The 13,394-nt window shown below is 34.6% G+C and overlaps 1 protein-coding gene across 4 annotated transcripts in view; it reads right to left on the bottom strand.

The window, feature by feature from the left end:
• Positions 1-13,394, bottom strand: part of LOC119071813 (band 7 protein AGAP004871) — a 34,405-nt gene that overhangs the window by 2,548 nt on the left and 18,463 nt on the right. For 2 of the 4 annotated variants that reach the window (XM_037176891.1, XM_037176884.1), the window contains 3 exons: positions 2,893-3,002; positions 1,314-1,386; positions 944-1,026 (listed from right to left, as the gene is read on the bottom strand). In XM_037176891.1, coding sequence (XP_037032786.1) covers positions 944-1,026; positions 1,314-1,386; positions 2,893-3,002 — 266 coding nt within the window. Of the gene's footprint in view, positions 1-943; positions 1,027-1,313; positions 1,387-2,892; positions 3,003-12,618; positions 12,894-13,394 lie in introns of those variants that run through there. The other 2 variants (XM_037176893.1, XM_037176894.1) reach the window with 2 other exon arrangements.

Below are 13,394 nucleotides of genomic sequence, written 5' to 3'. Positions count from 1 at the left end.
GACACAGTTTTGATTCTTTGTGTGGATCAGCTGGATCAGCTTAAGTTTCAATGCGATTTTTTTTGTTTCATTACTGTAGGGTTGCTAGGAATCTCGCGCCGCGTCATTCACAATAATTCACATTTTGACACATTTTGTATAAGGAAGATGTCACTTTGTGAATTATTGTGAATGACGCGGCGCCTAGCGCGGTGCGAGATTCCTTAACACCTACTGTTGACCATGATATATGCTAGAAGGACAGTATGAACTCTCAAGAATTTCTACTTCTTGAAGATATGTAACTCTGAAGAATTTGTTACTATCAAGCATTCATACCTCACATAAGCGTCGAATAACTCTCAGAAGTTATTGTAAAAAACTTTGTAAAAGAAACGATGTGCATGAAGATACCACAATGTTAAATTAAACGAAGTAAAAGATCTAAAAAAAAATTCCATAAAATCGGTTCGATATGGACCATAACAGTGATTAAAAAAACTTCCATTTTTTTTAGCCCAGAACACATTCCTGAAAGAGTATGCCTTTCAAGCTAAAACTCTACTGTTTGTGGAAGCTGCAATAATGTTTTATCTGAATTATTAGGTTGGTCGATGCTATATTCCGTCCGTAAAAAGGGATAGGTTATTGTTATTGTTTCCAGAAAGAAAAACATAAAATGAATGAAAACCTTTATCAATTATTTAGACTCGGTATCATTGTCAATACACTCGGATCGAAATTCTTGTTTTTGATGTATATGCTGGATCCGCATTGAAATAAAACTTTTCTTTTTACCCATCATATGTACCCTCTTTAAGTTAACCGAATCAAAGATATTGAATCTAATATCTGTGAGCGAAATCATTCTGGACGAATATCTCTTTTATTTTATGTAAAACATATTTAACAACGAACGTTTCCCCTCGTGCACATATATACATTCTTTCTACCATAATCTTACCTCTTGTGGTGGCACATCATACGTTCGTGTTCTTAAGTCTACTCGAGCGTAAGCATCGATACATGGCAGGATGAAAAATATACCTTTTGGATAGGAAAATTTTATGTTTGAATTAGAATACAAATTCAATTGACGACGGTGGAGGGAAAAAAGGAGATGTAATAAGAAAATGAAGAAAATTGATGATGTGACAGTAAATAATGTTGCGCTTGATGGATGCGTTCTCTCGTTAAATTGAAATTTCAGTTACATTATCGTAATTACACAAAACGAGTGAACGGAATACAACAAAATTACAAAATAGGTTTTCTTGTCTATGTTATGAAGGAAGTCAAAAATATTATGTCAACGTGAAACTCAAAATATATACCTGGTCCCTTGGCTCCACCTGCCACTAACCGACCTAAGCGGAAAATTACCGCTCGTTCATACTCCTGAACCACCTGAAAACAAAATTCTAATTATTGATTTTCCCATTAACTTTCCCTGCGAAAGTAGAGCATTTTTCCCTCCCAATATTCGACACATTTATTTTCTATTGTTGTTGTTTGGTTGGATTGTGTACGCTTCACCGATCCACATTTCTCGTAGGCCCTTTTAGCTAATAGTATTCCCACTTGTATTTCATAAATTCGAATAAATGATAATAAATGAAATTTTAAATATTTGGTATTGAAACGAAGCTCGGCTCTGTGCGTGCACACATAAATAGATGGAAAAGCTTAGTAGAACGAGATCTTGTTTGCATATCAGGTCGCTCATTGGCCTACGAATTGGAAACCTATGCCTTACATTACCCAATTCAAAAAACATTTGTTGAAAGATTTTTGATAGTGCTAGAAGGGCTGTAGGGTAGCCCTAGTTCAAAATGAAGATATTAGGGGTAAACCATTATGGTTCGTAAAGTTCGTGAGACTTTCGACATAAAACATATGTAGGAAGAAATGTCAAACGTTCACGAAATCGCCATACTTACGAACTTTACGAACCATAATGAATGAATCAATTTATTTAGCATTGCTTTTTTGAAATGGTTTACCCCTATTAAAGCCAAACGCAGAATGTAATTGATAGGTCGAAAACTAAAAAATGTTCAATGAAATTTGTAAATAAAAATTTCAGCTCAACCTGGCCCGAATTTTGGGTCCCGAAAGGTCTACCAAATTGCTATCAAATTTAAGGTTATAGTATGTTACGTCACTGTTTGTAAATATTGTTTAGGCAAGTGTGAGGTTTGCGGAACGAGCCGAAGGCGAGTGGAGTAATCACACGAGCCTAAACAAACATTTACAAGCAGTGACGTAACACATTTTACATATTTGTGGACGGTAAATGCATTTTCCCTGGCGCAAACAGTGATGTAAAGTGCACTTCACCGTGCATAAGCATGTAAAAATATTACACCAGTTTCGTCTGGTTTCAGGTCGATTCAGGTAAATTCAGGTTGAGCGGGAATGTTCCGAACATTACCTGTTGTAAGATAAAGAATATGGTCTAGGTTAGTGGTAAGAAGACTAGACTAATATGCACACTGGCTCCCGGTTTGCTATTGAAAATGCTTATAAATTGAAGCAATTTCACTTCGGAGCTCATTATCATTACTCGTTAATATGCCTTGCCTACACAAACAGAAGCTACTAATTTACGCATATCAAACATATACAACGATGATGTTTTAAAATTTAAATTGAAAGGAAATTTAAGGGCTTATTAGGCTCTTTGAAATATTAATTTTAATCACAACATTTACGCTGATAGACCATTCGGTAAAATATATTAAAAAAATCTTCCCGCCCTTCAACACCACCTACTGAACGATATACCAAAGCAATGCCTTCTAATTTCCTCGAATCACAGCTGATTTGAAACAATTCAAAAATATTCCGTATAATACCCGCAGGTATTTTGTATTAATAACAACAGAAAATATATAAAACAAATCCACGTACCTTAAAGCACACAAATAAACTCAAAGGCATTGTAATGACGACCAGAACCCATGATAGAACTATGAGAATTCGGCCGCATTGTGTTGCCTCCCCATTCACGCTATCGTCGGCTGAAATACAATTGGAAATTAAATTAGCAGAATAATATTAGAGCCAAGGTAATTTGGACACAATTGATCTCTGTTAAATCACTTTGGAAATGGACATTGCCTATACTGTACTCGGATTTTAGGTTTTTTTTTTCTCATGGTATTTCTTCAAGCATTGAATAAATGAAACCACAATATATGCTTACAATAGGCAGCATTACTCAATATTACTGAGCCGTACGCAATGTAAAATGTAATAACAAAGAAAATTCAATCCTAAATCTTATTAAAGCTCAACGTGAGTAAACGGGCTGTGACGCAGGTTCGGAACGACTATATAATTCACAATAAAAAATGTTCCATTAGCCCAAGAACCAAATACACGCACACAGCTGAAATACGAAGCATATCGGTTTTGAAAACGTGTTGTAGAGCTCATGTAACCAAGGAAACTCAAAGAAGCTTGTTTTCTATAAATTTCCAGTTATTGCATTCACGTCACACACAGATATCTTTGCTCACCTATTTGTTGCAGAGGAGGTTTAAATAAGACTCAAATATCTAATAAACAATTTTCCGCGAAGGGTAGATCTTTTACGTATTAACCTGATGCACTTGCATCATGTTCGTATGGTCGGAAATTATATGTCGAGAAAAAAAGTGGAATGTTTCAAAGACGAGTGATGGTAACTTTGATTAATTTCACTCTCTTTACTGACATCCCTTTATTAATAAAAACCATTTTCTTGGAAATATCTTTATACTGTCGATGTTTGTGAAAGTCAGATGTCAGATCAATATTCAGTAGTCTTGCAGCAAAACCTCAACTCTCCGAATATATTGTACCAAGTTAATCAAGACAGCATACCTAATACCACATGGAATATCTGATACGAAAATCAGCGTAAAATATTCAAGCGATGCAAACAGTTTGCTTCATTGTTTCGTGGAAGTTACTATTTTCGATGGTACTGTTCCATTTCGCTAATAAACAATAATTAATGAGCCATTTCAGTCAATTCCCTGCTTTGATTCGATTTGGAATATTATATAAAATTACCACAACAAACGTAATTGAACCGACAATTTCGAAAGTTAAATAGGTCAAAATATAATAAAATAAAACATAGCTAACGCCGACCCGTACGAAACACCTATTCGTATCAAAAGCCTTTAATGTGAAACTCTTCATTTCTCTTACTTCATTTTCTTCTCTGCTGAAAAACTATTCTTCCTTTTAAATCACTTACATTATCCACTCTTTGCCTTGTTATCATATACAATTAAATTGCCGGAGGCAATATAGACAGCCCCGTACGAAGTCAAATTTCATAAATTCCTATATAAACAGCTATATACCGCTATATTTACCTATATTTCACTGTAAATAAACATTTCACAGAGGAATATGCTATTATATAGCTCTATTTGCCTGTATATAGCTCAATATAGCTGTATATAGGTATATATAGATGTCCACATATGGAATCCCTGAAACCCCTCACACTTAACACATTATTTCCATGTTAACAGAAACTCTCTAAGCATCATTTTTCCCACTTTATATCACTTTTAATAAAATCCAATATGGCCGCCGGCAGCCAATTTGTTAGGAAACCGAAAATAGTACCGACGCTTTACATTCGTTAATACCTTTCAAACAAAAAAAAAATCATGAAATTCGGTCAAAATTTACTCGAGATATTGACAAAATGCTCCACGTTCACTGTACGGCCGAGTAGCCAGATAAGAGCTCACTCCAAGAGACCTAGCTCACGCTCCGGAGAACATAATTTCATAAACTTTTTTTTCCCTGATTGGTACGGTCAATACCTATCTAATAAAGCTAAAACGAACGAAATATGTTCAAATTTGGCCGACCTACAAGCAAAAACTGCTTGCCGCCGTGTGCCTGTTTCACACCAAGGGGTCTAACTCACAAGTCGGTCATCCGATTTCCATAAACTTTTTTTTTGTCGATCGGTATTGTAAATACCTTTCATTCGATGTATCATTTACTAGTTTAGCGTTTAAATGTCCGGAGATATCTTCGAAAAACCGTAAAGCACTTATTGGGCCCCAGCTCAGGAGGGGTCGATCCAAAATCACTCATCTTCGAACTTAGCCTGTCTTTTGACATTACCAAACGGGAAAAAAAAGAATTTTCAAAATCGGATGCGTTTTACTCAAGTTATCGTGCAGAGAGACAGACGAATTAATTAACGAGATCCAAACTGAATCAATTAAAAAAAAACAATATTGTAAGACGACGAAGCCTAAATTGTATTCCACTCGGCACTTTAATTGGAATGATAATAAATACAACTTTTCAAAAAAAAAAAAAAAAAACGGACGGACGGACCGACAGACGGACATTTTTTTTCTTGCTGATTTGGCATCTCTGGACAACCACAATAGGTTTCCCCTTACTCAGGGAGTCCAATTCGACGTGTTACAAACGTATGCGTAAACCTATAAGACCCCAGTACTTCGTACGGGTCTAAAAATTAAAATCATTTCATCATTAATTAGTGTACACAATACTATGACGAGCTAATTGTAACTTTTTAATGAGAAAAAAAAAACTTTTTTCATAAATAAAATATCGTTTTACTGAAGTGGTTAACGGAGTTGTTCATTCATCCCGTTCCTTTTTCTGATAAGTGTCGAACCCTTTAACGAACCACTGTGTTATAATAACATTAAAAACATAAATACCCTCTTGAAAATCGTGCTTCTGTAATTACAAGCCTGGAAGATGCGGGAAAAGGCAATAAGAACGCATAAGATTCTATTCAGTACAATTAGGCCGTGTGTCACCGCATATTCTTTAAAAGAATTAAAAACTTCTCAAATAAGTTGACATTTTTAGTCCGAACATTTCTGACAACAAACTTGATGTAAGCCTACACGCCAAATTTTCCAATTTTCAACAAACTAATCCTCGCCGAGTTAATACTGCAAAATACGAATGCGACACACAATTTGTGACTTTGGACTTTGCCAAACAAAAACAAATTGACAATATAATAGCATTTCAGTTGATCGCTAACAAAAATCGAATACACACAACATTGTCCTACAAGTTCCCCACACTAATTTTAACTGAAAGCCAGACTTCCACTTCCAAGGTCTTTAGGCAATATATACCTTGCGCTTTGCGTATTTGTGGGGAACATGCAAAAGTTCATCACAGTAGGCTATTGAACCCACTAAAATCTAATTTTAAATCGCTAGAATAATTCCATAAATCTAAATGTGATACTAAGAAACCACGTGTTTCAATAAGTCCTGGGAGCGATCCTGAAGACATGGACCTAATCTTTTTGGGCTGAACGGCGTACTTTCGTTCACTTTTCCAAGCCCTCTCAAGAAATATCACTAAATAACTAAAGAAATCCAACATTACATCTACATTACACATTACATTACACATTGCACATTACATTACATTACATTGTAATGTAATGTAATGTAATGTAGCGTTACAAACTGCATCTTTGATTTCTGAAGCCAATCGGCGAGATAAAATTTTTTGGTTTGCGAACTTTTAAAGTACTCACAAAAGTTCACCAAAGTGCGCTGCTGAACCCAGAAAAAGTTAAGCCCGACTGTCTAGATTCGCTCACTGAACCTTGCAATATTACGTAATATTACGTAATATTGCAAGGTTCAGTGAGCGAATCTAGCTACTAATACCCAACTTTTTCTGGGTTCAGCAGCGCACTTTGGTGAACTTTTGTGAGTACTTTAAAAGTTCGCAAACCAAAAAATTTTATCTCGCCGATTGGCTTCAGAAATCAAAGATGCAGTTTGTAACGCTACATTACATTACATTACATTACAATGTAATGTAATGTAATGTGCAATGTGTAATGTAATGTGTAATGTAGATGTAATGTTGGATTTCTTTAGTTATTTAGTGATATTTCTTGAGAGGGCTTGGAAAAGTGAACGAAAGTACGCCGTTCAGCCCAAAAAGATTAGGTCCATGTCTTCAGGATCGCTCCCAGGACTTATTGAAACACGTGGTTTCTTAGTATCACATTTAGATTTATGGAATTATTCTAGCGATTTAAAATTAGATTTTAGTGGGTTCAATAGCCTACTGTGATGAACTTTTGCATGTTCCCCACAAATACGCAAAGCGCAAGGTATATATTGCCTAAAGACCTTGGAAGTGGAAGTCTGGCTTTCAGTTAAAATTAGTGTGGTGAACTTGTAGGACAATGTTGTGTGTATTCGATTTTTGTTAGCGATCAACTGAAATGCTATTATATTGTCAATTTGTTTTTGTTTGGCAAAGTCCAAAGTCACAAATTGTGTGTCGCATTCGTATTTTGCAGTATTAACTCGGCGAGGATTAGTTTGTTGAAAATTGGAAAATTTGGCGTGTAGGCTTACATCAAGTTTGTTGTCAGAAATGTTCGGACTAAAAATGTCAACTTATTTGAGAATTTTTTAATTCTTTTAAAGAATGTGCGGTGACACACGGCCTAATTGTACTGAATAGAATCTTATGCGTTCTTATTGCCTTTTCCCGCATCCTGCAGTGAAGAAGAGTATCAAATAGTCATTGACAATAGTTGGTACGTTTCGGATAAAATATAAGCAATTTCCAGTAAACGAACGAATTGAAATTGTATTACACAGTAAACCAAACAAAGTGAGCCCCGATAGAGATTAAAACATCATCATGCCTATTGACTAATGAAGCCAGAAAAAGAAAACGGCAATTACAGCCGACAGAACTATGGGCAGGCGTCCCACTAAATTTTGCCTTGTCCGAAATTCGGACATTTCGGACAATTCATAAAAATTTCGGACATTTTCTGCAAAAATTTCGGACATTTTTTTTCTAATTTTCACTAAAGTTACGCATTAGAAAAAGTCTGTAAGTCATTTAAGTCCATTCCACCAACAAATTCTAAGGCTTTATATGAGATGAGAGAGATGAGATTTTTTTAAAAGTATACTTTGACATGACCTGTAGCTGTACTGATCATAAACCTGAATAGAGGGCTTGAAACCTTCACGAAAAGATAGTGTTAAAGATGTAGGTTAACTAATGCATGTCGCAGAAGAATAATATCTGACATGTTTCTGAGGTAAGGGTTTGTAATAGATCCCATATAAATTTCGTCAAACAAACGAAAATCTAGATTTGGTATTTTAGTATAAAAATTCAGAAAACAGAAATCCAGATCTTCATTTGTCAAACGAAATTCTTGTGAATTCAATTACAAACCACAACTCCCGAATCAGAAACATGTCGTATTTCAACCTTGCGAGACTGTATGTTTAAATAAAACCAGGTTGAATACGGGTCAGGCTTCTTTCCGTTCCTCAAATTTTGGACAAATGCTGAGAAATGCATTTTCCTCGCATAGAATAATTTCCTCAAATATGTGGTTTTTAGTCAATACACTTCCTTCGTTGACCTACATCATTTGCATGTATTTCATCGAAGGATGGAAGAAATAATGATCACAAGCAATGTTAAAATTTCGTTAGAATTTGGAATTTTTGTCTACTTTTCCTACTATTACTTCAAAAATTCGATCATATTCTCCCTTCTATTCGAAATTTTTTAATGTCGACTATACTGAAAAAATGCTTAAAAAAGATATTGGAGTCAGTCAAGATGTGACGCAGGAAACTCTTAACGTGGCTGTCTTTTAGAGCTACAGCTATTTTCTAACATATTCATTCGCTGCGCTCACTCGTTATATTATTATCTTAATATTGATTTATTGATTTTCACTCGAAGGAAGAATTGTAACATTATGCCCGAGTACCATAATCAGAAAAACAGGAATTTTTTTTTTGAGGAAATGCTTTTTTGAATGAAAACCAGGTCTAGAAAATTAGCTGAGTTAGTTATCGTGTTCCATAGGAAAATAAACAATGAGCATATCGGTTTTTCGAGAACTACTCCCAGACCATTGAGCTGATAACGCCCATTTAAAAACTTGACCTGAGGAATTCAGTTCTCCTTCGAACAAAACGTTTTTGAAAATCGATTTAGATTTACTCAAGTTAAAAAAATATTACACATTTAACGTTTCATATTTAACGTCATATTTCCACATAATTTTCAATTATAGTGATCGCGGTACCTATACACATTTTCCGGTATTTTCTGCCATAAAGACCCATATGACTTACAGTCAAGTGAATAAAAATTTAGGGACAAAGTATTGATAGACTGAAAGTTCAATTAAAAATTCTGTAAAGCGCGCCGCAGGCAATTTTTTTGAAAATGAGACTTTTATAAGTTTATATATTTAATTCTGGTCAGGTATTGAAGAATATTTCGGACATTTCGGACAAGTGGGACGCCTGACTATGGGGTAGTGGTGTTTGCAACATGTCTCGAAAAACCTTGCTCAGAATTAAAAATGAAAATTCGGCTACAGTTTTTAGCATTCAAAAGTATCGACATATTATACATTTCTTATATATACTCGTTATGGAGAAATGAGAGAAGTTGGAGAAATAAGAAATGTATAATATGTCGATACTTTTGAATGTTAAAAACTGTATGCCTTGGATCACCACATAAAAATTCGACTTTTCAACTTTTCATCCATTGGTTTGTAATTCTTAACTAGTGTTGAAAAATCGCGACTTCGTTGCTTTTTTCCCACGCCTTCTAGGAAAAACGTTGTTCCTAACTTATGCTAAAAGGCTTTCTTTTAGCGAATTCGATTCCTATCATTAGCTAAAAATTCATTTTAGCCTGCGTTAGGAATAATTGTTTATGTAACAAGAATCGCATGGAAGTACATTATAGCACTAGATTTAAGGCTTCGCCTCGGATTGGCAAGACATCGTGTGCGATAATATACCAACATGCGATTCGTGTTGCATAACAACGTTTTAAATTTAAAAATCAAAGTAATGACCTCTATTGGTCAACAAAGGTTTCATATAGCCTAGGAACGTTAGTCTGGTTTGATTCTTCTTTCAATCCACAAACATTATATTATTCACATAAAATGTATCGTAATCTCTCAAAGTACTAGATTTAGTAAATGCCGTGGACCATGTACTTCAAAGTATTAGAAATTCAAGTAAATGTGCGTTGAAGTTATCAAAACGAGAAACGTTTCTAACGCAATTTTTCCTCTCTGTGTAGCAATACGAATGAGAATCAATTAAAGAAATTAATCTAATCATTTCTGGCAAATCCAACATTATCTTTCTACTGGTTCCGGTATAAGAATGCTTTAATATAATTTAATTGAATCAATTGAAATCAAATCAAATTACATTGGTTTCAACGTATTTTCAGTGAATTAAAGTTAATTTATTTGCGTCCCGTATTATAATACAGAAGTCCCTTTCTTTGTCAGTTTTTTTTTGTATTTTACAAATGAATTATTTTGTAAGAAAGCGTATTTTACAAAAATTGATTTTGCTTGTTCCAATGTTATACAACAGCAAATTTTGTCAATTAGTAAATATTTTAAATTATTCATTCGTCAGTTGTGTAAGGAAAGAAAAAGTCGAATGTCTGCAAACAGAATAATTTCAAGCGAGGTAATGGATATCCACATAAATATCCCGGTAGGGAAAACTGTCAACAGCGATTACTACTGTAAAATTTCCTTATCGCTTTGCATTTTTAAGTAACTGCTAAAGTAGACATGTAATGAACGAAATTGAAGATTGTTCAAAACGATACTTATCAAAATTTACTTGAATCGCCGTATATTAAGTATAATAGTCGTAAAAATTAAAAATTAGCCCAATTCCCATATTTTAAAATTCAATTAAATTTATCGATCGTAAAATTGTAGCTCCGACACTACAGCAGCGCTGGCAGGATTATTATATTTCTTAAAGGTTAACCTTTGCTTTCACGAAATTCCCATAGGTGACTTAGACAACCCTGCCTTCAGGACAGAAACTGGAGATTATGTTTACAAAAGAGAGCGAAAATCAGATGTACAGATGTGAAGACACCTTGGAGTAATTATACCTAGAGAGTAACTTTGTACGATGAAATGTGTAACCATCATTAGTTTGTATAATATACAAATTTCGTATACCAATACATGCATACGTTGACGTTTTCTACAGTACAATTTGTCCTCTTAATTTAGAGGGCAAACACATACCAATAAACATTTCGTATTTCATGTTGGGACCACATATTTTACGTAATTTTGTTCGAAATTTCCTCTCTAGGTATAATTACTCTTAGGTCTTCATAGACTACCACGCAGAACGACCACAGTTCGTAATGTGCACAAGCACAGCCACCAGTAACCTGTTAACAAATGATTCGCACTTCGAGTACAGAGGTGAAGTATTTTGAGCAACAACTGTTCATCTTCCACAGTTTGATAATTTTCTGTGAATATCTGTTGTAACTAAATTATTGTTTTACGCTGAGCATCAAAAATGAAAAGGCAAAACTTTTAAGTAGTTACCTATATCTTCAAAAATTCTATCATTTGAAATATGACACTGCAACTGTGAAAAGCTAGTGGCAGTGAGAGTGAGGCGACACATATGGAAAAGGTCGCGATGGACGCGATTTATACTGACATCAAGAAAGTACAACATAATCTCCTAATATCGTGTATTTCGGATACGAGATTTGGGTGTAATGCTCGACACTAAGTTGGACTTTTCAATTCATATAGAACAAATAAAAAGCAAAGCATACGCAATGCTAGGCTTTTTAAAACGAATTTGCTACGAATTCCATTCCGTCAAAGCTTTGAAAAGTACATAAATACTGCGCTCACGTAAGGTCGCATTTAGAATATGCCTGCACCGTTTGGCAACCACACTGTACCACGAGCATGCACGAGATCGAGTCCATACAAAAGCAATTCATACTTCATGCCTTGAGACTTCAGACGCATTTACCTCCGGGTGATGTTAAATTATTAATAATAAATCGTATCTTAGCAAACTGCACAGTTCAACAAACGAAGTAAAAGATTTTGTATCAAACATTGGGCGATGATATTCTAAACAAGAAATGGTTTTATGTCGGTAAACTTTCGATTTGTAAAATGTTAAAAGAGACCGACGTAGAATTTATCCGATAATCCGATTCAATCAGCGAATCCTATTTATCGTTCCAGTCGTTGTAGGAACTTATAATCGAACAGAAACCGAATTATAATATTTATCGTTCCGTTCATAATTCAACGGATAAATTGCGGAAACCCAATCGTATATCCAAATCCAAATATTTGAATAACATTTTACAATTTTGATAAACAATTTTTTACATGAATGAATTCATAGAAATTTAGATCGAATTTGAGATTAGTGCATGTTATTGGATGTCGCGTGCACGACTGGCCGACGACTAGCCTGGGAATATTCCAATTTATAAAACAAAAATTGCTTACAGACTAAGAGGCACAATAAATGTCATATATTTATCTATAAATAGCTTAAAGCTCTAAATTTATCTTCATTTTATATGCCCATTCAATAGCAGCAACAATATAAGCTGCATCCTAAACATTTGCCAAAAAAGTTATTGCGTCACATTTTTTTGGGAAGAAATTTATTTACAAAAGATAAACTGGCTAGACAAAATTGGAAAAAGAAATGAACGAATAAAAGTGCTTTCGGTTACTAAAAAATAAAATACTTCTTTTACCAACTGCAGGTTGCGTTGGCCCGTTCGGCATGTCCTTAAATTAAAACTTCCGTTTAATTTGCAGAGGCTAGATGTCTAACGACAACGGTAATTTTGAAGTATAATTTCCTGTATATACAATTCCAATGTGCTGCACATTTAATTCATATTTACGTTAGTTTGAAATGTTGATACGAGGCAAATATTTTCACTAAGCCAACAAGAAAAAGCAATCAGAACAATGGGAACGCCGATACCGACAAACAAATACGAAACACGGCTAGAGTTATAGTGACACGTTTATAACTTCGAACACACAGAACACACACAAAAAAGAAAAATAAATAAATTCACTTTGCACACGAGATGCGATAACGTTGAATGAACAGTGGATATATTCGAAAAAAAAAAAAGTTACTCAATTCTACGTGTATTCACCTCGCAAAGCGAGTTCAAACATAAAATAACTTCCACATCGAAACAGCACAGTACAGAAGGACAAATTTGTAAAAGCTTCGGCTGAACTGCACATGCTCACATAATATTCAATTTGGCTTTAACGTCAATTACGATTTGAAGATCTGGAAGAAACACACGTTAAAATACCTAACTCATATGGTAATACGCAGGAGACTCGAGCATTTATAGCAAAGAATTTTCGGGCTTTAAAACGCATTGAATATTTGAGGTTTTATTTACTCGCTGAATGATTAATGAGAAAATATACTGGTATGAGTTTGGGAAATTCGGTTGTATACCGTTCTTAATTAAACGCTTAAATATAGATTTGTAAAGCG

The sequence above is a fragment of the Bradysia coprophila genome, chromosome II (assembly GCF_014529535.1).
Source record: "Bradysia coprophila strain Holo2 chromosome II, BU_Bcop_v1, whole genome shotgun sequence".
Classification (NCBI taxonomy): domain Eukaryota; kingdom Metazoa; phylum Arthropoda; class Insecta; order Diptera; family Sciaridae; genus Bradysia; species Bradysia coprophila.
This window is presented reverse-complemented; position numbering and strand designations above follow the sequence as displayed.